This window comes from Platalea leucorodia (assembly GCF_965183815.1).
Source record: "Platalea leucorodia genome assembly, chromosome: 7".
Classification (NCBI taxonomy): Eukaryota; Metazoa; Chordata; class Aves; order Pelecaniformes; family Threskiornithidae; genus Platalea; species Platalea leucorodia.
In genome coordinates, this window is record NC_138829.1 from 59,566,697 (window position 1) to 59,589,955 (window position 23,259).

Genomic DNA, 23,259 nt, shown 5'->3' on the forward strand with positions numbered 1-23,259 from the left:
TGCGATTAGCGCTGTTTGTCCGCTTCTAGTCCAGAGCGATCGCTGCCGGAGCGGTTCCCCCTCGCTGCCCCGGAGCCCGCGCCGCTGTCGGGGGAAGGAGGATGGTGAGGGGCGGCGGGGCCGGGCCGGGCCGGGCCAGACCGGGGCAGGGCACCCCCGCGCCCCCGGCTCCCGGGCTGCGGAGCGAGCGGGGGAGGGAAGGGGGAGGGCGAGACGGAGGGAGCGGGGCCGTGAGTAAGCAGTTCCCGGGCCATGCGGGGCCGGGCTCGCCGCGGGCCGGGGCTGGGCCTGGGCCTGGGCCTCGGCCTCGCTGCCGGGGCCCCGGGCTGCCCGGGGAAGGGGGCGGCCGCGCTCCCCTCGGCGGGGCCCGGGGAGGGAGAGGGGCGCAGCGGCGGCGGTGGGGAGCGACCCCTTCGGCCCGGCCCGGCGCGACGCTGCAGGCGGGGGGTGATGGCCGCCCCGGGAGTGCGCCGAGCGGGCGGAGCGGCGTCCTCAGCCCCGGCGGGGCTCGGCGGGAGCGGGGCGGTTTCCCTCCGCGCGTCGGGGGCTGGGGCAGCGGGGTCGCTGCTCGGTGGCGCGGAGCTCGGCTGCCGGTCGCGCCTGTGCTCCCACTCCGGCGGCGCAGCAGTGTGGCCGGAGCAGGGTCCCCTCTTTCAGGCCGGGGGAGAAACGCTCGGCCTAAAAGGCCCTGGAAAGAAAACGACCAGAACTGCACTCGGGAATGCTCTTCCTGCCTGCTTGTTAGCTGTACTCATCGATTGTGTTTTGTTCGTTCTAGTTTCGCAACCAGTATGACAACGATGTCACAGTTTGGAGCCCCCAGGTAAAATGTTCCCGAGCTTGCTAACTGGCTCTTTACTTGCTTTTTGTTTTTTCTTCACTTCTGCAGCAGTGGTATGACAATAGTGTAGATCGTATTCAGGTACCTAAAGCTTACTGCAGTCTGCTCCCTTCTTGTTTTGTAGGCTGTAGGTTTCTAGAAAGCCATTAGCACATCTCTAAGCTTCTGGTGTATGAGCCCAAATGATGCTTAGGTGGGCCCTGTTACCTCAAAGTACTTAAGGCAGTTGCTTTCTGAATGTCCCTGTGAGGTACGAAATAGATGCTATCATCGTTGGGGCTTGGGCTAGATGATCTTTAAAGGTCCCTTCCAACCCCAACCATTCTGTGATTGATTTACAGACCTATAATAAAAAGTTAGTAAGGTATCAAAAGCATGAAACTGAGCTTAAATCTCCCAAATAGTAGGCTACTGCTAGGCCATTCTCTCTTTTATTCACTAGCTGATGTTTACAATTGGGAAGAACTTTCTCATATATATATATTTTTTATTAAAAGCTTTACTGTATTCAAATTGTTCAGAACAAAATGAAATTGTTAAAAGTTAATATATTCTCACTTAAGCACTAAATACTAACTTCTTCAAGTATGGCATAGCAGCACCTGTTTCTCTTCTTGTGCAGACAATTTTTACTGCCTTGTAAGCCCCTATTTGAATGACTGAACCCATATGGTAATCTGAAGCATGGAATCTGAGATACTGATTTTTGTAGTATGAATTCACAGATCTTAATTTGCTAAATTGAAATGGTCACAAACATCCCTGTTGAATAAATTCGATGTATAAAGTGTATAACATTGAGAGCTAGAACATGCAAGTGATTAAATGCCATATAATTTTGTAGTGCAGTTTACAATGCGCTTCAGTGATGAAGTCTGTGCAGCTGTGTCTCCCTAGTTTCCCATGTTGTGGAATGTTAGGGAGCCTTTATACTATCTCTGTACTTAAGATTATCTTGAGATCTGCACTTGAATTTGAAATTTTATTACCTCTGACTCAATTTCATATTGTCTATTCTTCTAAAACTTAGGCAGGTTGGGTTGACTTCAAAACAGATATTCTAGAATTTTAAAAGCAAGTATCAGTTGAGGTGTTTAATAGTGCCTCTTTGCTTGGTTTGTATATTTTAAGATAGGATACTTATTGAAAATCGAAGTCTGGAAAATTGTCTCATTTCTAGATTTAGCGAAACTAAAGATTTATTTTAAATGCAAGTAGCAAATTGTATTAGTATAACGTTAATATATCATCACCTTGTGGGTTTGTATTGCTACTGAAAATCTTCCTCATTAGTAGTATTGTTTGAAAGATGCATTTTCAACATACATTGTAACAGCGCATGTTTTGTACTTTCCATCCTATATGAAGACAACCTTGAATATTTGAACGTTCTTTAGCCAATACCATGGTAGCTGTAGATGGCTTTGAACTGTTTTCATCCTTCCTATTGATTGTGTTTCCCTGGCAGATTCTGTATCAGGAACTTTAATTTTAAATTTTTTAATCTATCTGTTACTTTAAAGTTACTTTTAAAACTATAACATTCCCTTGAGACTTTTAGTAGATATCATGAAGTTATTAACAACACTAATTTCTATTTTTTATTGTAAATTGCCTTAAAAAATACGAATAGCGTTGATGTCTTTTGTAAAAGACATTTAAAATTGCCACTCTGTTGCAATTAACTGCTCCATACATTCCTGTAGGTGAGGCAGTGATATGGTACAGTAATAATTATTGGCATAATACAGGAGCAAAGAATAATCATATTTTATTGGGGGGTGTTTTCAAATATTGTTGTAAAGAACAATATTGTAAATATACAATATTGTTGTAAAGAAAAGGAGATACAAGATTAAAGGCTAGAAGGGGTTTCACACTTTTACAGCCTTTCAAGTCATTCATGAAAGTTGATAAATACATGTTGGACACGTCGCAGTGATTCCGTGCTGCTCTTGGGCAGGAAATATCCTATGTTATTGAAATTCCATTTATAACTTAGTGGATGAAATGGAACAGTAGGGTATTTTAAGCATCTAGTGGACTTTGTGTTTCTCTAGCTAAATCCAATCAAAAACCTTTTACCAAAACAAACCCCAACAACCTAATGGATGGTGATTTCCTGTAGATTATCCCCAGTCCATTTCGCTATAACGGCTACTACATTCCACTACATCACAGCTGGTAGGATGCAACTGTGTGCTGCAGTTAGTAATTCCAGGACTTGCACAGTAGCAGTGAACATGCTGACTATTTAACATATGCTGGCCAGCTAGGGTGCAGAAAATGAGCTACTTTGCCCTCAGTGGTTACATTAAAAGGATGTTGTCTTATTTTCCTGCAAAGCTCCTGGCCACCTTTGCAGAACTTGTGGGGACTTAATTGTCTTTGAGACCTCTACTCCTCTTTCAGACTTTACTGCAGTTGACTAATAACTTGTTCAGAAGTTATTAGGGAATGGATGGTGAGACACAACAATTGCATAAGACTCATTTCTTCAGGAAACTCGATTAAAAGTTAAGCATCCAACTTCAGCTGGGAGTTCTGTCTTTAAATCACATTGGGTCAAATACTGATTCCGCTGAAGACAGTGACAAAAGTCTTGTGATTCTAATAGTGTCAAGATTCTTCACCCTTACTTTTTAGTTTTCCTGTTTCTTTGTATGCAGTAGTGAGTGGCTCAGAGATGGCCAGATTTATGTGGGCTAACGGTGAGGCGTTTGCAGGAGATAATTGAGGAAGTCTGTTGGTTGTAGGTTTAAACTGTTATGCAGTCAGTGTACCTGTTGGGGTGGGGGAATCAAAGGTCTGAAAAATCAAGAACCATTGAAAATTGATACAGAGGATTAATTTTAGAATGATTACCTTTGATTTTATTCTGTAGGGCCGAATTCATCAAATAGAATATGCCATGGAAGCTGTGAAACAAGGATCAGCTACTGTGGGGCTGAAATCGAAAACGCACGCTGTTCTGGTTGCTCTAAAGGTAACTTCAAAACTGTGTTCTTGGGACAATAATGTTAGTAGAAAACTTTTGGTTTGGCAAATCAGTTTTGCGCAGTCTGAACTTTTATGTGTAACGTAAATGCAATCCCAGTTTCCTGTTGGTTGAGTACCAGTATAGAACTATAAATGTTTTCAGTACCTATGCAAAGCGGTTTTTCACAAAATGGTGAAGGAAATGAGTGAAAGATTTTTCTCCCTTTAAAAGATAAGTGTTGCTTTTTTTTTTTCATTAGTTATTAAGTAGTAAAACTATTTATTTCTTTTCCCAAAGCTTGAGTGAGTGTCTGTTCTTTCTTTCTGACAGCGTCCTACTGAAGTGGAATTAGGTTTTTCTTCTCTTCTGTTGCAAGTTTATAAATTTATTTTTTTTATTGTTTCATGATCATATTCAGTTCTTGCTATAAATGTTAGCAGATTTCTCCACAGTGCTTGGCAAACTGTTTGGTCTGCCACATAGCTTTCTCCTTTTATGCATAGAGAGCACAGTCTGAGCTGGCAGCTCATCAGAAAAAAATCCTGTACGTTGACAACCATATTGGTATCTCAATTGCTGGACTTACTGCTGATGCAAGACTCTTGTGGTGAGTATTTTAGTTGTTGACATACACAGTTCTGCAATAATGAGTGAAAGTTCATTTGTAGACTATTGCGAATGAAATTTTATGGTCAGCTAAGGATTAGTCTTGAGTTACTGCTCTGTTGTACTATGCCAAAGACCTCAGCATGAAATTCTGGCAGATTTTTAACTAGTTGGCAGAAATCTCATTTGTTTGGCCCAAAATTTTGCTCTTTGGTTTTGTTACTAGTAAGACAGTCCTGTCTGGTTTCCTCAGTGTGATGGGGTTTCCAAGCAATCTGAGAAAGTGCATCACTTACTTCCCTCTGGCAGCTGCTTCTGTGTACACACATTGAAGGAAGTTGTTAAAAACATGCACTGCTGTATCTGTCGGCTTCAGAGGGGTTTGCTTTTTACCTGCTGGCCACATAGTTTCATCAGATGAGGTAAATGTACACGGAAGGAGGAGTGTTCCTCAGTTTGATAGGAAAGGACAAAGAAGGCATGGGAAGAACTTGCAAACTAAATTTCAATTGCTGTAATGTTACAAAGAAATGTTACCATTTAACTGTGGCTTTTTTCCAGGTCATCCATCTGTGGCCTGCGTGAACTTCTACCTTCTTTGCATTTTTATGGCTGAAATATTATAATACTCTCTCAAACCTGTGGTCAACTTTCTAAATAACAATTATAGGTCATGATGAAATGAAATTACCTAATGCCTTTTACCCTTTTTCTCAACAAGCAGAGCTGAAACAAAAATATGTTTACCTTAACAGAGAAGTATTAAGACAAAAACTCATTGTGACTTTCATCTATGCATTGGTTTGATATTTTTTTTTTTCTTCTTTTTTCCTCCTAGCAATTTCATGCGTCAGGAGTGTCTGGATTCTAGATTTGTGTTTGATAGACCCCTTCCAGTTTCTCGCCTAGTGTCACTAATTGGAAGCAGTATCCTTTTTTTTTTTTTTTTTTTTTTAAGACTTGTAACACTTCTATAGCTTTTTTTACTTGTTCATACTCATTCATAAAATGATTTTCATATATCACAGCTTAAAAGTCATATTAAATTGAAAAAGTTACTTTTTCTTTATTCACATTGCTTGTGTGTTCTTTCAGAGAATGTCCTATAATATGCACTGAACTGGTAGAGAAGCTGTAAAGTGCTGTGCAACATTTAACATAGCACTGTGTTTCTGTTACACAGCCCCATGCCTTTGGAGGTGGGGGAGGAAAGGTGACTGCACTGTTCAAAATCTGATCGTTCACTGGATTGCAGCTGCTTGCTCACATTTTTTTTTTCCTGTGGCAGCTTCTGTCTCTGCGTGGAACACAGCGGAGGCCTTATATTCTCTTATCCGGTGCCTAGAAAAAGTTCAAAGGGGTAAGAAATTAAATGAGGCTGTGCAGCCTTAGGTGAACTGTTTCTAGCACTTGGTTAAAGGCACCACTCGGTTCTTTTGGGAAAGCTAATTGCTAACTTTTCTTTTGGTGAAAAAGAAGTTGGTATTCCAAATAAGTTGCGAGATCTGTTTCTTTTGAACATAGTCTTCACTCCAGCGAAAAGGTTTGCAAAGACTATATAACAATTTTGGTGCATCACCTCTTGGCCTAGGAAAATGTTTTGGGTAATTACATGTTATTTTGAGATTGTTTCCTTAGCTTACTTAAGAAACCCAGATACCAACGCAGCGTTATGGCAGAAGACCGTATGGCGTAGGACTGCTCATTGCAGGTTATGATGTAAGTAAGCTGTGTTAGTTACTCTTGATGTAAAAGAAAATGTGCTTAATGCAATTTTATACAACAAATAGATGTGAAAAGGGGAAGATGGAAGAGGGAGACTCATCAAAATTCCCTGAATAAGGAAATAATTTTCTGTATCTTACCCTAAAACATAACTTTTAAAAATGTTAATTGATCTTACTTACACTTATGAGGTATATATTTGCAAAAATGGAAAACTAATTATTTTAAGGTGCGAAATGAGATGCAGCAAAAATTAGATTTGTTTGTGTTTTAAGGGATCACAATGTTGATCCCACAATGACAGTAATTCATTTACTATTGATTATGGAGCTTTACAAACTACTATTTTTAAAACTTTTTATAAAAAATGGATGTGGAAGTCAGCACTGGCCTCTCTCTTAGTTTAGCAACAGCAGCACACACAGAATCTCTGCTGTCAAGATTTTTGACATGAGGAAGGTTGAAGGAAATTGTTGTCTTGCCTGAAATCTGGCATGGCATGGTTACATCTACAGCAGGTTTTTACTTTTGTGCAGATAAGACAGAATGCATGTAAAATATCTACTGCAAGCCATGAAGTAGGAAGCACAGTACAGTTTATGGAACAGAGGAAGAAACATTTTTGGTGCCAGCTATCCTGCCCACGTAAAAACTGCATTTTAATTAACAAAATGTAAAGAAAGATTTTTTTTTTTTTGGTAGATTATTGCTTTTTTTTTTTTAACAGTAGCTTTGAAGGAATAGAATAAGAACAGTGATATGATAAGCAATAAAAAAATATATTTATGTGCACACGTATAAGCTATGTGAGGTACCATGAAGCAAAACTGGTTTAGAAAATATCATGTGTCCCAGAAGCAGACTGGGTATGAATTTATACATTCGTTTTACGTTCTGTGGATTTTTTTTTCTCTTTTTATAGGATATGGGTCCTCACATCTTCCAGACTTGTCCCTCTGCAAACTATTTTGACTGCAAAGCAATGTCCATTGGTGCTCGTTCGCAGTCAGCACGAACTTATTTGGAGAGACACATGACTGAATTTACTGACTGTGAGTAATGCAACCCTGTCTATCTAATGGTATTCATCAATTGCGCAGTTTATTTTCTGCTACTGCTCTGTTCTTTTGCATTTAGTAAGATAGGAAGATAAATTCTGGGAGCCAAGTTTGGCATAAGTGTAAACCTGAATGAAGACAAAATTGTAGAGAGAATGTCACAAATTTTTATGTCTCAACATTTGGATGCTTATTACATCTAATGAAAAGAGAAGTTGTGCTCATAAAAGCAGAGAAAAAGGTAAAAGGCCTCTGTCCTGTTTAACTCAGGGAAAGTACAATTCTTTCCATATCAGAGCAGGGGTAGTATGTCAGGGCAAGTGTTTAGGTGGTGCATTTAAAATGGTGAATTTATTTTTGTATGACGTGGTGATGAGGAGGCTATTGGATAGGTGCTTGGGGGAAAAAAAGCTTGATTATCACTGCACTGGAGGCAAGGCAGGTGCCAAAACCAGATGCATTCGACTTCAAATGTAGGGAAGCACTGGTTTCTCAAGGTATACTTTTATAATCAACTCTGTGTTCAGTACCAGAAAGGAAAGGAGCTCTGGAAATCAAGTTAGCCAAACTGATTTTCTAGTTGTCAACTAGGAATGGAAAGAAGGGGAAATAGGTGTCTAGAGATAATACCATATAGTTTGTAAATGCCTTTCTGATTTCATTTTAAGGTAATCTAAACGAGCTAGTTAAACATGGACTGCGTGCCCTGAGAGAGACTCTTCCTGCTGAACAGGATCTGACCACCAAGGTAAATACTAGGTTTTCTTAACAAGAAATTTTACTGCCACCATTACTAGGAATTACTGTGACAAAATTCATGTAAAGTATGGCTGGCACTGAAATTTGGAAGCTGAATACTGGTAGATGATAATATCTTCATTTCATGTCACCAGTTTATCTACAGTTTCCTTAATTATCTCAGATTTAATTTTCTTAACAAAAATGATACTTTCTCTAAGTAAGACATTGTTTCCCTGGTTGCATCATTGTATTTTAAACTTGGATCAGTGTTAAGATGCAACTAGAATCACAACTTTTCATCGTAAGCACAGTCAGTAATTCACCCTGGAGCTGAGGGAAAGCAATGCTCGAACAGTTGATTTCAGCATTGCAGAAGTTGAGACAGTTGCAAAACGTTCTGACAATGAATTGAGGAACTGTTGAACAAGAAAATTCTAAGGATATCCATTAGTTGGTGTTCTACTTGTGGCTGATCTGCCCTTTTCCACGTATAATTTTTTTTTATTCTTAGCCCACCTTTTTTTTCAGAACTTTAATCTTATTTTGCATTTTCATTATTTTAAAAATAAGTGGTTTTGAATAATCATGTATATTATTAATGAGAAAAAAAATGAAATAAATTGAAACCCTGGGAGAGTGGTTTTACTGACAAGATTTTGAAACGTGATCGCTTTTGTAGGTATAAATCTGCCTCCCTTTCCTTTTCTAGTACAATCTACTAAAGAGGGAGTCTCAAAATTTTCTTTTTTCCTTAAGTAGACACAGACAGCACAATGAATCTCTTTATCACAGGAGGAGACTTTCATCTGTTTCACAAGCAAAAGCTGTAAAGCCACAGAGTTATTTGCAGAAAAATGCTTCTCACTTCTTTCAAAATTTTGCTTAACAGAACGTTTCCATTGGAATTGTTGGCAAAGACATGGAGTTTACCATCTATGATGATGATGACGTAGCACCATTCCTAGAAGGTCTTGAGGAGAGACCACAGAGAAAGGTGTGTGGTTTAGATATAAATCAATAAGTTTTGTTGAAAGACAGCATTTTGTGATATATGACCTATCACGTTTATGTCTATGACATTTAACTCTCTACTACTCTAGTAGATTTTTAGGAATGTGATTTTTAAAATTTGAAGTTACTATATGAAAACTGTATCATCTTAGCTGGAGACTAAGATGCTTATTAAATCAATTTATGTTGAATTGGCACCAGGCTGTTCCAATGTCATCTTCTTTCCTCAGCTTTGATCAAGTACTGGTTTTCCCTTTTTTGCAACAGAAGTGGCTACATATGTTTCTCACGCCTGTCGCAAGATGCATCCTTAGTCTCCTAATTACCAACTCTGTCCTGTTGCATGCTTAATTTGGATAACACTGCTTTGTAAGCTATTTGCTGCCGTGAGCTGTGTTTACCACTCGTGATGCTCAATCCAGGATAAAGCTGATTTGTCAAATGTTTTCTGTCCTCCTATAATATATATATTTTTCCTCTCTTTAAGCCTGCTCCGCCTGCTGATGAACCTGCAGAAAAGGCAGAGGAGCCGATGGAGCACTAGTTGGTGGACGAGTTCCTCTGTGTTAACGTATGTCTAATTATACAGGAACATTTATCCGTTTGCTGGTAACTTTATCCTCACCTATATGCATTTTCTGCCGACACATTCTGAGGATTACTCTTAAAAAAGAAAGAAACCAACCCACCTATCCTTAAAAGGTAGACAGGAGGTCATAATTGGGTGTATTTTCTTTGACAAGAAAGGTGTAATCATTTTCTAAATAGTACATGATACTGTTTTTTAATGAAAAGCATACTGTCTTTAACTTGTAAGGACAAGTGGAAATAAATCACTTTCTTGGAATTTGCTGTGGGTTTTTTTTTTTTTAATCTGAACAAACAACAATTCAAATACTTCTGTCGTATCAAGGTGCCATCATGTATTTGACCATTTGTCAGAGTGAGCATTTACTTACTGTTATGTGGTGCTCTTGGAAACTTTTGAACTGAGAGGACTTTAACATGCCTACAAATCTACAGAATAGTTGCGGAACAAATACGATGCAGCGTGTTTCCCCACGTTGTCTTGTCGTCTCAAACTCAACTTGAAAAGACATTTCGGATTTTGAGTGTTTACCAGAAACATCGTAGGCTGAACACGCATGAAGCTGCCAACCAGCTTGTGTTTTGGTTTTTTTTGAGTTCTCCGCTTTAGTAAACCCTGGCTCGTTTGGAACTGAATTTTATCACTTTGTTTCTTGAGAGCCATCAGCCAGGCATCGGGTAGCGTAGGGCTTTATTTAACTAATGGCTTAAATTGGAGTAATGAGGGAAGCACATAAAATTCCCATTACAGGTTTCCCCGAGCTCTGGAGTCTCTGCGTTGCTGCTGAATAAAGAGGCTCTCTGGGGTTTTGTCCCTGCGGCTTGCTCTGCCTGCTCTGACTGAGGGGCACCTGGTGCCCCTGGGGTTCAAGCTGGATGCCACAAAATTTGGGACAAAGAGCGACTTCTTCGGGGACGTCTGGCAGGGCAGCCCAGGGAGTCGGTGCTTCCTAGGTGCAAAATGTGTGTGATGCTGTATTTTAAGCAATACGAGTGCAGCGTTATTTTTTTTCATTTTCCATGTTGGATCATTCTGTTACAATTATCCTCACTAATGAATACATTGACAAGGATAAGAAACAAGTTTTTGGGGTGAACTCACAGCGGCTTCGTATTGTGCTCAACGTACTTTAAAAAAGACTAAAAATTTTCATCTCGTCTTTTATTAATTAATAAAGCATGATGCTGTTTAGAACAGGCTTTAAACACTGTTGAATCCATTTACATAGTTCAGTCATGAAAATATTAAAATAATTGTGTCAGGGCTGCGTATTTGGGTTTAAGTACTAGACAAAGCTGCTTTTACTTCTTTTTCTATTCTATTATTATTCTGTATTTTCTCCCCCCCATGTGTATTTTCTCCCCCCCATGTGTATTTTTTCCCCCCTATTTATTTCACCCCCATTTATTTTTTTTCTGCCCCATTTTATTCCCCCCCCATTTATTTTTTCCCCCCTTTATTTTATTTTTTTTCCCCCTATTGATTTATTTTTTTAATTTTTGTTTTTTTGTTTGGGTTTGTTTGTTTGTTTGTTTGTTTTTAATTTTGGATTTTTTTTCCTATTGCTTTTTTTACGGAAGGTGTCCCGAGGGTTACTGAGCTCACCCTCCTGCACGCGCGGGAAAAACACGCCCCGCCGCAACGCTGACGTTACCTCCCACGGGGCCGTGACGTCAGAGGCGGAAGCCCCGCCTCCCGCCCTCGTGGCGGTCCCGCGCGCACCCTTTCCCCGCCCGCACGGCAACGCGAAAGGGGCGGGGCCGCCGGCGGCGGCCCCGCCCCTTTCGCGTTGCCGTGCGGGCGAGAGGCGTGTCCCGCTGGGGCCGCCGTACTATCGATGTGGCCCGGGGAGGGAGCGGCTCCACGTCAGCCATCGCCGGAGCGGGATCGCCGCGGGCAGAGCTCCGTACCGGGCCCGACTCGACCGGACGGGGCCGGGCCGGGCCGCCGCGCCACCGGGGTACGGAGGTTTGCGCCTGGGGAGCAGCGGCCTCAACGGGGGTGGGGGGCGCGGGGCGGTGGGGGGCAGTGGCGGTGCCGCCGCTCCGGCGGGGCCCGCAGGCCCGAGGCCTCACGGCCCCGCCGGCATCTTCCTGGTGGCTCCCTCAGGGGAGTCCCCGGCACCGCTGCCGGGGGGCCGCGGGCCTGCGGGGGCTCAGGGCCGCCTCGCGGTTCTGGGTGCCTTTGTGGTGCGGCCTCCCGGAGAGGTGCTGTGGTGTTCCGGTATTGTGGGTCTCGGAATTTACTCAGGGCAGTGGCAGGCAAACGGTGACATCTGAATATTCTAAGTTTTAAATCGTAGGTAAATATGTCGGGGGTTTTGAGCAAAAAGTAATCACCTGGAAAATTAAGGGAGAAATCTCTCTAAACTGGCTATAAATTCACTCAGGATTTTTTAATAAGAGTCTTTATATATTCTAGGCTGCCCATCAATTAAATGTTTTCTCAGGGTTTTGTTTCATAAGGTACCCAAGTTGAGGGTAGGAAGGCCCCGCAGAGGGATCTGCACAGGCTGGATCAATGGGCTGAGGCCAACTGTGTGAGGTTCAACAAGGCTCAGTGCCGGGTCCTGCACTTGGGTCACAACAACCCCATGCAACGCTACAGGCTGGGGGAGGAGTGGCTGGAGAGCTGCCTGGCGGAAAAGGACCTGGGGGTGTTGGTCGACAGCTGGCTGAATATGAGTTGGCAGTGTGCCCAGGTGGCCACGAAGGCCAGTAGCATCCTGGCTTGTATCAGGAAGAGTGTGGCCAGCAGGACCAGGGAAGTTATCGTCCCCTTGTACTCGGCACTGGTAAGGCCGCACCTCAAATACTGTGTTCAGTTTTGGGCCCCTCACTATAAGAAGGACATTGAGGGGCTGGAGCCCAAAGAAGGGTAATGAAGCCGGTGAAGGGTGTGGAGCACAAGTCTTATGAGGAGCGGCTTAGGGAGCTGGGGTTGTTTAGCCTGGAGAAGAGGCTGAGGGGAGACCTTATTGCTCTCTACAACTACCTGAAAGGAGGTTGTAGCGAGGTGGGGGTCGGTCTCTTCTCCCAAATAACAAGTCATAGGACAAGAGGAAATGGGCTCAAGCTGCGCCAGGGGAGGTTTAGATTGGATATTAGGAAAAATTTCTTCACCAAAAGGGTTGTGAAGTGCTGGAACAGGCTGCCCAAGGAAGTGGTTGAGTGTAGATGTGGCAGTTAGGGACATGGTTTAGTGGTGGACTTGGCAGTGCTAAGTTAATGGTTGGACTTGAGGATCTTAAGGGTCTTTTCCAACCTAAATGACTCTCTGATTCTAAGTTCATAAAGCTTCCCAAGGATGTAGCTGGAGAGCAGGGGTTGCTTTTTGTCTTCCTGTGTTGTATAAACTATATAACTTTCAATTTCTATATTCAGGTACTCAGAAATTTTATTGCTGAATAAGTAGAGTCGCACCTACTTCTGTGTCTGTGGGATTCTCGGTAAGATCAAGCTGCGATTTCAAGGCTTTGTGTTTTGCAATGAGGAGGACTTGGTGGTGGTTCTCCCTGCCAAGTCTTCCAGCCCTGCATTTTTTCATTGCTGCTTTTCAGAGCCTAAAATACACTCCACGTTTTCATGCTTCAGAGACCTGTTTGGCTGTGATTTTTGAGAGAATTTCTGCAGTTGAGGTCTCTGTATGAGTAAAGATATCTGGTCTACTTTTTGCCCAGATCTATTTTATGGTCTGTTTGAGTAGTTACTGGAGATGAAGGTGCTAGCTGCAGGGATTTGAGGCAGGAGTTCTGGGTAAGAGTATGGAAAAAGTATACAAAAAGCTGCTACTGAGGCAAGAAAACAGTAGTATTTCTAAAAGGGAGCAGGAGTTGTTTATGTGGATATTTGTAAACGATGAGTTTAAAGGCTCTAATCCTTAAAAATATAGAATTCATAACAGAAAGAGGCATTTTTAAAAAGAAAAAGTATTAGAATTTTTTTTGTAGTAGTAGTTGCGATACTGTTTTAATTGTGCTGTTTTCTTGTGTAGAAAAAGGCTGCAGCCCAAGTTAGCCCAACTTACCTGCTGACTGTTCAGCCTGAGGTTCTCTAGGTGCCTGCTTGATGAGAAAAGGGGCTTTGGACTCAGTGCCAGCTTGTGTAGTGTCTCAGCCGTTCATTCAAATGCTGCAATTCCATGTCCCGCCTTCCCTGTCTTTCCTCAGAACTATTTGTGGGGCAGTGCTTTTAACCAGGGTGGGAATGGGTGTTTGTTGGTCTGTTGGATTTTCTTTGTTTTTCTTACTGCTTCAAAAATAAGGTAGGAGTGGAGAATTTACAGGATTCACATCTCAAAAGTTGCCTGCACAGATAAAAGAGGTGATGGGGGTTAGGAGCTGGCGTCCCCAGACAATAACTTCTTAAACCGGCATGTTATTGAAAGCTTTATGTCTTGGAGATATGGCCCTGCTCAAGATCATTGAACTTAGAGGAAAAGTGATCTGCAGTGAAAGCCTAGCCTAGAGTTGGAGAGTTTAGTGTTTTCATCTTTATATAAATCACAACCTTTCGTGGGAGTCATTTTGTTCAGTTCTGTTGGCTCTACTATTAGTTAGTAATAATAATTATATAAAACAAGTGTGCTATACACAGTATTAGACTGATGTGTAGTGTCGTAATTTAAAGCAAAATGGCATCTTCCTTGTTCTAATGGTTTGCTAAACTCAGTCTAAGACTTCCAGAAAATTACTAGCAATAAAAGCACAGAGAAAGTAATTTTTCTGTATCTTTTTTGGCACATTTTTTGTGGAAAATACAAAATTGCTCATGTAATAAAAAGTAACAATTTTCTTTACTGTGCTTGTCAGTATGGTACCATAGCATTAACTGAGCCAGCTCAAACTTGAGCATTTTTCATTACTTAAGAAATGGATTAAAAAGTTTTATTTGATCCTAGATGTCTATTATATAAGGAAGAAACAAGCATAAGAATGAGGATTGAGCTTAATTGCTAATTTTGTTATCTAAACTGTCAGCCACACAGCAGGTTTTATAGATCTGTAACTTTCTCCTACTTTTTACTATAAAAATACTTACTTTCCTCACTAGTGTCTAGCGGAGCAGTTAGACAGTAGAGTTGAGCTGGTCTGAGGATCCTTGGCCAGTCAAAGGGCAGCCTGCTTCCCTCTCCACCATGTTGTCTTTTCTCTCGTCCTTGGTTTCTGCTCTGTTGGATCTCATATTCATCTTCAAAGCTTCCCTCATAGGCTGATTCAACTTGTTAAACAAGCCAAAAACTCTTCCCTGTTTTTTTGCCGTGATGTTTTTCAGCTGATTTTGCAGCTTGGGTCAGTTCATCAGGAGGGGCAGAGGACTGCAGGGTAGTAGGGGGTTTATAGCCAGGATCAGGGCGGGAGTAGATGAGGGAAAAGCTGCTGCTTCCATTCAGCTGCAGTCAGGCGCCCATACACTTCTGTTATCTCTGACTGTGCCTAAGTATTGGAAAGGTTTCTTTCATTTACTTTTTTTTCTGTCTTTGGGAAGTTTCATGGTCTTTGGTTTTTGGTACTAACAGGATTATTTTAGCGTAACAGAAAATTGAGAAGGCTTTTGATGTGGCTTCTCAAGAAACCCAGCAATCCCTTCAAATCATTAAGTCAGTTTAGAAAACATTTTTATGTTGTTTATTAATAAAATTTGTTAACTTTGGGATGGCTTTGTTTGCTTGTTTTTTAGGTTGTCTGATATTTGTGTCAAAATAATTCTTCCACTGAGAAAGCTTTTGTAACCAAGAACCATGACAGCTGCAGAGAACGTGTGTTACACGTTGATCAATGTTCCGATGGATTCAGAACCACCTTCTGAAATCAGCTTAAAAAATGACCTAGGCAAGTAATGGACAATGATTTGAAGGATACTCCATCTTCCCTGAATTATTCTCCTATTCTCTCATTGTGCCTTTCCTAGAATATTGTTTACATTTTATAAACTCAAACAAATCAATTTGGTGTTTATTTTGATCTGTTGATTTTTGAAATGGGTACATTCCTCTGTTTGCTGTGTTTTGAGAAACTTCATGATATTTATCTGATGTGTTTTGGGTTTGTTTGTGAGTTGGTTTTTTTTTCCCCTCCTCAGTTTGCAAAAATTTCAAATCTTTTTCTGTCTTTCTGTTTGAAGTAATACCTGTTTGTGCTTAGGCAGATTTAAGTAATGCAATGATAAGCAACAGGTTGTCTTAGTGCACTGCTGTATCTTGCTGGCAGAAATGGCAGTGTTAGTATTTAGTATACGTATGGCATCGGAGTGCATTGTGGTATCCTGGTATAAAAGGCTGTTTAAATTTAAGCATTGAAACAGTTGTGAAGTTTGTTGAACTGCATTAATTCCAGTATGTTGATCCTAGAATTAAGTCTGAACTCCGTGCTTATTCTTTAAATATGTCTTGCTTCCTCTTTATCCTTTTAGTAGAAGTCAGGGTGTGAATTTTATAGAAATTCTATATTGCACTCCTTCAGAGGGGGTTTGTATCTTCTGACACTGAAGATCAGTATTCCTGTTAAACGGTGACATGTTAGCCTTCCTGATTTCATTTCCTCCTCCTCTAGAAAAAGGAGATGTCAAATTGAAGACAGAGGCCTTGAAGAAAGTAATCATTATGATTCTGAATGGTGAAAAACTACCTGGGCTTCTGATGACCATTATACGTTTTGTACTGCCTCTTCAAGATCATACCATCAAAAAACTGCTGCTTGTCTTTTGGGAGATAGTGCCAAAGACCACTCCAGATGGCAGGCTTTTGCAAGAAATGATCCTTGTATGCGATGCATACAGAAAGGTAGGTAGCCCATTGTTTATTTCATTGCTTATGTTCCTATACTGGATCTTTGTAGAAAGTATATCATTTTGTGTTATTTAATGAATATAAAAATGATTTATGCTCAGCATTTCCTTCCTAACTGTTATGTGTCAGTGCTTCAGAGCTGGATAATTGTAGAAAACCAGCAGACCTACTACCAAGGAATTTTTATGCGTTCTTTTACTATTACGGCTTTAAAAAGATCTAGTGCTCTTCGTTTCCAAGTCAGTGAACCTCAAAGATGAGGGGTAGCCTAATTACCGTCTTCATAGTGTCTTGGGACAAGCCATGGGTCATAAAAGGACGCTATTTTTGGAATAACTTCATCGTGATGTGTTTTGGACACTCCTTCACAAAGATAATAAGGTCCTTCAACTTCTTTGGGAATGGGTCGGAAGCAGATGAACTGATATACGCTTGAGGTTAGTATCCGGTGTGCAGGAATGCTTGCAGGGTGAGCTTTCACAGCTGTAGTAATCAGAGAAAACACATACAATGCAGAAAAAAAAAATCCCACAGGCTTTGTAAGTTTTACTACACAGAAATAACGTGGTTTTAATTATTGTGGGGCAGCAGTGTTTTGAGGAGGTATTTCATGAGAAGACAGTGAGGTGGTGTTGTCGATGTTGGGAACTTGTACCATGAGAAAGCCGAGTGGGGGAGAAGGCTAGCAAGTGCATTCATCTGAGCTTACAATTAGGCTGAAGAGTCTGGCATTTCAAATATGTTTCTTGTTGATTTTAGGATCTTCAGCACCCAAATGAATTTATCCGAGGCTCTACTCTCCGTTTTCTTTGTAAGCTGAAAGAAGCAGAACTGTTGGAGCCTTTGATGCCAGCCATTCGTGCATGTCTAGAACATCGTCACAGCTATGTGCGCAGAAATGCAGTTCTTGCAATTTACACGATATATAGGTAAATGCCAGAAACTATTTCAAGTCATGGATGCAGAAGACCAAGGCTAGCTTTAGTGATCTGGATAGTTTTTGAGATCTCGTAAACGTTTATCAGTTACTGGTGTAGTGTTTGGGAGTTGGTTGGTTGGTTTGCTTTTTTTCCTCCTGTCTAGTGGACTTCTTTAGAAAAGCAGAAGGTACTGCTGCTTCTTTCTCAAGTATGACTGAGGTCCTTATATTGCAGGTTAATTTGTATGGGCAGATGCCTTTCTTAATTATCTAAAGGTTATTAATAGTAATCATTGTCCACAACCATAAATAATAGAAAAAGCCTTGCAGGAATATGCATATATAAATTTATTTGAAGCAAGACATTCTTCATGTACTGCACTTGTATACTAAACATTATTGCAGTTGTTACCTGAACAGTGTGGCTGAATGTTACTATTAAACAGAAATCATTGATTGGGTAATGTCCTAGCTGTCATGATAACAAACTTAATTTTTTGAAGCTTCTTGAGTCTGTTCACAGTTTCAAATAGCTACACAAAAGCTATGTATCACCATTTTATGCCTTTTGAATTTTTGTAAATGCTTCTCTTTAGGATATGCACTTAAGCTTTAGGTTCTACTCCTTACCAGTAGTTCTTTTAATTATGATTTTTTTTTTTTTTTTTTTTTAAGAAATTTTGAACATCTTATACCTGATGCTCCTGAATTGATCCATGATTTCTTGGTGAATGAGAAAGATGCAAGCTGCAAAAGAAATGCATTTATGATGCTAATTCATGCAGATCAGGTAAGGATACTTGTCTTCAAACTCGCTTGGTTTAAATACTTGAAAATGTGCTAGGTAACTAGCCAGTAGTTTGTTGGTAGTATAAACTATTTATATTCATAAAAAACCATACATGGTAGCGTTACCCATTTGTGGAATATTTGGTAACTGAGAAAGTTAGAGTAGGTCTTTAGTGCTGTCTTCATTTTAAAGGAGAATTACTGTATTTGATGAAGGCATGTGTTGGTGCTGAAAACTGTAATTAGGTTTGCCAAGTGAGCTTAACCAGATTAAGAAGTGCTCTATTACCTACTGATTTATAGCTTTTGTAGTCACATGAGAAAGAAATGGTAATTTCTGTTTAGCATTTTGGATTATTTACTCCACAGGCAATTGCCTTTTGTGCTCGATTACTGTTAGTTTTGTCTATTTTTGCCATCTATAGGCAGAATGGATTCATTTGCTCTTCAGATTTGCAATGTTTTCATAAATTGTTTTAAATTTCAAGTTGAAGGGTTGAATATATGCTGGTGTGTTTTGATTTTTAAAATGTGTTTTGCTTTAAAATATAGCTGAGTGAGCAAACTCAGAATAATTTAGAATAATTTATCTTTTATTTGTATAGGATCGAGCTTTGGATTATTTGAGTACCTGTATTGACCAAGTCCAGACATTTGGTGACATACTGCAGTTGGTTATTGTTGAACTAATTTATAAGGTAAAAGGGAAATGTTGTGGCATGTTTAAAATAAATGTACATGTTAGATTATGTTAGACTGCTTTTTAAAAGGGATAGAACGTTGCTGGAAAAGGTATTAAAGCTAGTATTTCATCTATGTCAGGAATACGTCATTGTTTAGTAGAGCTGAGTAAGATTTGTCTCTTGAAACAATAAACTGCTCAAGTGTGCACAGTATAGAGCAATATAGCTCACCTGATTTGCTGTGATGTGGACTGGGATGTGCCCTTCCTTTTGATCTGAGATTTTAAGACCTTGTAGTGTTGCGTAGAATTGTCAATACTAGCTTTTTAAGAGCTTTTGTAATTAGATTTTTACGACTGTGAATGACACTTCTTATCCCCAGAAAAGGTTGTCACCTTTTGCTTAATTTTGTCTTTGTTGTAAGATAATGGAGCAGTTAAGCTATACAATTGCTATTTTCTATTTTCTTTATGTGCCAACTACGCATTATTCTTCTTATCTAGGTCTGTCATGCAAATCCATCAGAGAGGGCTCGGTTTATTCGCTGCATCTACAACTTACTGCAGTCATCGAGCCCTGCAGTGAAGTATGAAGCTGCAGGTACTCTAGTTACACTCTCCAGTGCACCAACAGCAATCAAGGTATAAAAGTGGTGTTTTTAGTACCTTTTAGTGCACTGGAACGAATACTGTGTCCTGTACGGTGATACTTTGAAAGAGTGAAGGCTCTAGTAATATGGGGTGTTTAACACTTCATGTGTGAAACACTGTCTTAAAATATCTCTTAAAATTGGTCACAAAAAAAAGACTGCGACTGTATTTTTGCAGACCTGCAGCTGGTGGACAAGCTTGAATACTGTGCAAAGTGTTGTACAATAGTTGGTACCAACCTGCAGTCTTCTTGGTATACTTAGCAAAGCAGACTAAAGCTGAAGATTTGCAGAGATTGAATGACTTTCTTTACTCATAAATATTACTCTTTTCAGACCAGGGTGGAAACAAAGCGGTGAAGATTTACATTGATTACTGATTGACCTTGGGTTCCTAGAGTTATGATTGTATAGCTGATTATTTGAGATCACGCAGAAATTTTGAACTTGTATGGAAATTTCAAAAACAGAATATGCAAGTCTAGATTTAGAGTAAAAGCATTGTAAATAGTAGTTTCAAAACATCGGGAGGAGTATTCATTCCAACATTCTTGCTTTAGCGTAGTCACTTTTGTTGAGTAGCAATATTGTTCATAGAAGCTGTCATTGAAACCATATGTAGATAGGCTAACACTGGCAACTATTTTAAATTGCTTTTCATGCCCTGTTGTGTACTTAAGAGCTGACCCAAAGCATGCCAGGAAATTTATCTCTTTACGACTTTCTTTGAATTTGAAATCAAGTCTGTGTATTGTAAGCTGATGCTGTTGTGAGCCTTCCTGTGTAATTTTTGTAACGTGGTGGTGGAATTGATGTTTACAGTGGACCAGAAAGCTTTAAAGACTGTTCTCAGGTTCATTTCTGTGCCAACTCTTTCAGTAGTTGCTTTAATAGTAATGTAGAAGGTGTCTTTTCCTGAATTTCTCTCAGAAATTTGTCAGTTTCTCCTCTTCATTACTTAAAAAATGTTTTTGATCCTTTTAATTTTAGGCAGCTGCCCAATGCTACATAGATTTGATTATTAAAGAAAGTGATAATAATGTGAAACTGATTGTTTTGGATCGGTTGATTGAATTAAAGGAGCATCCCTCCCATGAACGAGTGTTACAGGTATGTGAGCTGTCTCTGTTCCTGCAAGGTTACTGAAGGCTTTTCTTTCCTAAATGAAAGTTTCAGGTGTTGTGATGTATGGAAGAATGCACTTTTGCAGTTTAAATCTTCTGTTGATATGTTTTTGGTAAAAACGTATTTGATGGACTTTTATGTTTATGACTTGCTGCTTTTATTGTCTGCCTAAGAATTAATAATGGCAAATGCTGTCTTAATTGTAAGACTTAATGATGTAGATTGCATGGTAGACTTTTATGTAAATGTAGAATGTATTAAATGAACACTGCGAAGTTCCTAATGCCTAGGATATCTTGCTTGTTTGTCAGTAGATTATATATTATGTATCCAGAAAGTCTTTGAAAATCATTGAGGACTGAAAAATAAATTGTATGAAAAGGAAGTAATTTAAAGCAACAAAGTAGTTACCATTTTGTTATTGTTTCAGGATCTAGTTATGGACATCCTCAGAGTGTTGAGTACCCCAGATCTAGAAGTGCGCAAAAAAACCCTTCAACTGGCTCTGGATCTTGTCTCTTCAAGAAATGTGGAGGAGGTAAAATATATATTACTTCTGTTTCATTACACTATTTCTTATTCTTTGGAAAAATATGGGACTTTCTTCAATTTTATTTGATCTTTTCTGCAGCTTGTGATTGTTCTGAAGAAGGAAGTGATTAAAACTAATAATGTGACAGAGCATGAAGATACAGACAAGTATCGACAGCTGCTTGTTCGTACATTGCATTCCTGTAGTGTTCGGTTTCCAGATATGGCTGCAAATGTTATTCCAGTGGTATGCAAATGTTTAATTATATTGTCATTAAATATGTTCTAGCTATACCCAAAACCTGGACAATAACTGAAGCTGAGGTGTTTCTAATAGTGGCCTCACACGAAGCAATACTATTTTTAATCCCTAAAGAAATACAGGACTTTTGATGCTGTAGTTATTTGTCTTCTGAGGCTTTATTTTTAAATATTTTTGAAGAACATGAGCTGAAGAGTACCTTTACTTAAAAGTGAAATAATTTGTATCATTAGAAAAACAATTTGGGGATCACGATAATTGGTAATTGATTGGAATGTACTTAAGGTTGTTTGACTTCAGCTTTGTTTAACAGGAGATGTATATGCAGTTTTATTTTTCTGAATGTAGAAGGAAAATACTATTGTACAAACTTCGCTGTGCTGCTATTTGTGCTCATGTTCACTCTTTTTTGCTAGCTGATGGAGTTCCTTAGTGATAATAATGAAGCGGCAGCTGCTGATGTCTTGGAGTTTGTGCGGGAAGCGATCCAGCGATTTGATAACCTCAGACCTCTTATTGTTGAGAAGATGCTTGAAGTCTTTCACGCTATTAAATCTGTCAAGTGAGTCCAAATTGTGACATCAGACATTGGAGCATCTTGTGGCTCACTTGCACTGACTGTATATTGTCACTCAATATGTACCAAAATCTTTGCAACCCAGACACAAAGAATAACTGAAGCTGAGATATTTTGGGGGTAGATGATTTCTAGGTACAACTTCCTTCTTGCCTACTTGTACAAAAGATATATTGGGTGCTTGTTGCACTGAATGAAGAAAATAAACTCAAATTTCATTTTTATGATGCAATTGATAATTGTATTTCCACTTGCTAGAAGATAGCATTGTTGATGAAGGCCAACTCTAAAGTGATATATTTGTTAAAATAAAGTTACTAAGGGACTAAGGAGCAGGAATTTGCACTTGTAGGCAGCTGGAAATACTTACTGTACATTTATTAGAAAACCCAGTCTAACAAAGAATGGGCTTCGCAATCTGCAAAGCTTCTTTAGTACGTTTCAGGGCTCTAAAAACTTGGTTTTCTGATGGATCTGCAAAGATTAAGTCATATGAGAACTTCTTCGTATCAAGACACCACTCTGCCATTCTTCCAATACACAGGAGACTCTGAATCCTATCTCCATCCTCATCTCATTCAGTGGGGAAAAAAAACCTCTGAAGCTTTGCTATTTTTTTCCCTAATCTTCATTCATGTTCTGGTTTTCCATTTTCTCCTGTATGAAGTAAAAATTAGTTTGTCTCGGTTAACTGGAGAAATTACAGCTGACTTTATTCACATACATTAGAGGTATTTCATTATGATCATAATGCAATTTAATTTTGTGAATATCAAGATTAACACAGAATAAATTCGTAGCAGAGAATATATCTCATTTGATATACTTGCTCATTAGTTTACTAAGGCTGCAAGGATGATTGTTCTTGATCAAACTTGCTTTCTGTCAGTTGCGTCCTTTTGAATTTGTCAAGACTGGCCTTTACTACCTGACCATAAATCACTTCCCTTGATGCTAGTTTGAGTATATCATGAAAGCATTACTTAAGTTACTGTTCCTGTCTTAGGATTTATCGAGGAGCTTTATGGATCCTTGGAGAATATTGCAGCACAAAGGAAGATATACAAAGTGTAATGACAGAAGTTCGCAGATCACTTGGAGAGGTGTGTTTACTTTGTTAGGCTAGCTCTTTGTGGCTTTACTTACTATTTTGCAGTGTGTTTTCTAAGAAAAAGATATTTTAAAAAAATCCCGTAAGATGCAAAGGGTTTTGAGCACTTGTGATATGTAATGGCGTGTGCAAAAGAAATCTAAAGTAAAAACTAGGTAGCGTTTTGCATTCTTTTTTTTTTTTTTTTTTTTTAAGTAGCATACCTGAAGCTGGCATATACTGAGAATATCAGTTAAGAGGGGAGATGAGAAATTCCTTATTTCAGAAAATTATGGC

General features: G+C 39.6%; 2 protein-coding genes across 6 annotated transcripts in view; both read left to right on the forward strand.

Moving 5' to 3' along the window:
* Positions 1–15,381, forward strand: PSMA1 (proteasome 20S subunit alpha 1). 3 transcript variants are annotated; one of them, XR_014228828.1, is made up of 14 exons: positions 1–104; positions 779–823; positions 3,726–3,827; positions 4,325–4,428; positions 5,266–5,354; positions 6,076–6,146; positions 7,075–7,204; positions 7,879–7,958; positions 8,841–8,945; positions 9,450–9,533; positions 10,302–10,513; positions 11,132–11,511; positions 12,935–12,999; positions 15,230–15,381. XR_014228828.1 is itself a non-coding variant. In XM_082317983.1 (11 exons), the coding sequence occupies exons 1-10, from the start codon at positions 102–104 to the stop codon at positions 9,504–9,506; spliced, it is 786 nt and encodes a 261-aa protein (XP_082174109.1). In that variant the 5' UTR covers positions 1–101; the 3' UTR covers positions 9,507–9,533; positions 15,230–15,381. The 3 variants fall into 3 exon arrangements, 1 of the variants encoding a protein (XP_082174109.1); XR_014228829.1 differs by lacking the exon at positions 10,302–10,513; XM_082317983.1 differs by lacking the exons at positions 10,302–10,513; positions 11,132–11,511; positions 12,935–12,999.
* Positions 15,291–23,259, forward strand: part of COPB1 (COPI coat complex subunit beta 1) — a gene marked incomplete at its 5' end in the record, with an annotated part of 22,607 nt that continues 14,638 nt past the window's right edge. Inside the window, 11 exons of one of the 3 annotated variants that reach the window (XM_082317980.1) lie at positions 15,291–15,381; positions 16,102–16,331; positions 17,097–17,266; positions 17,932–18,046; positions 18,651–18,743; positions 19,232–19,369; positions 20,368–20,487; positions 20,933–21,040; positions 21,134–21,280; positions 21,712–21,857; positions 22,879–22,975. In XM_082317980.1, the coding sequence (XP_082174106.1) occupies positions 15,291–15,381; positions 16,102–16,331; positions 17,097–17,266; positions 17,932–18,046; positions 18,651–18,743; positions 19,232–19,369; positions 20,368–20,487; positions 20,933–21,040; positions 21,134–21,280; positions 21,712–21,857; positions 22,879–22,975 (1,455 nt within the window). Of the gene's footprint in view, positions 15,382–16,101; positions 16,332–16,624; positions 16,775–17,096; positions 17,267–17,931; positions 18,047–18,650; positions 18,744–19,231; positions 19,370–20,367; positions 20,488–20,932; positions 21,041–21,133; positions 21,281–21,711; positions 21,858–22,878; positions 22,976–23,259 lie in introns of those variants that run through there. The other 2 variants (XM_082317982.1, XM_082317981.1) reach the window with 2 other exon arrangements.

What these genes read in the sequence shown, in the direction of transcription:
- PSMA1 (XM_082317983.1), top strand. An exon ending in GCTGATGCAAGACTCTTGTG is followed by an intron (nt 4,429 to 5,265) that starts GTGAGTATTTTA and finishes TTTTCCTCCTAG; the next exon opens with CAATTTCATGCGTCAGGAGT. An exon ending in AGTGTCACTAATTGGAAGCA is followed by an intron (nt 5,355 to 6,075) that starts GTATCCTTTTTT and finishes AGCTTACTTAAG; the next exon opens with AAACCCAGATACCAACGCAG.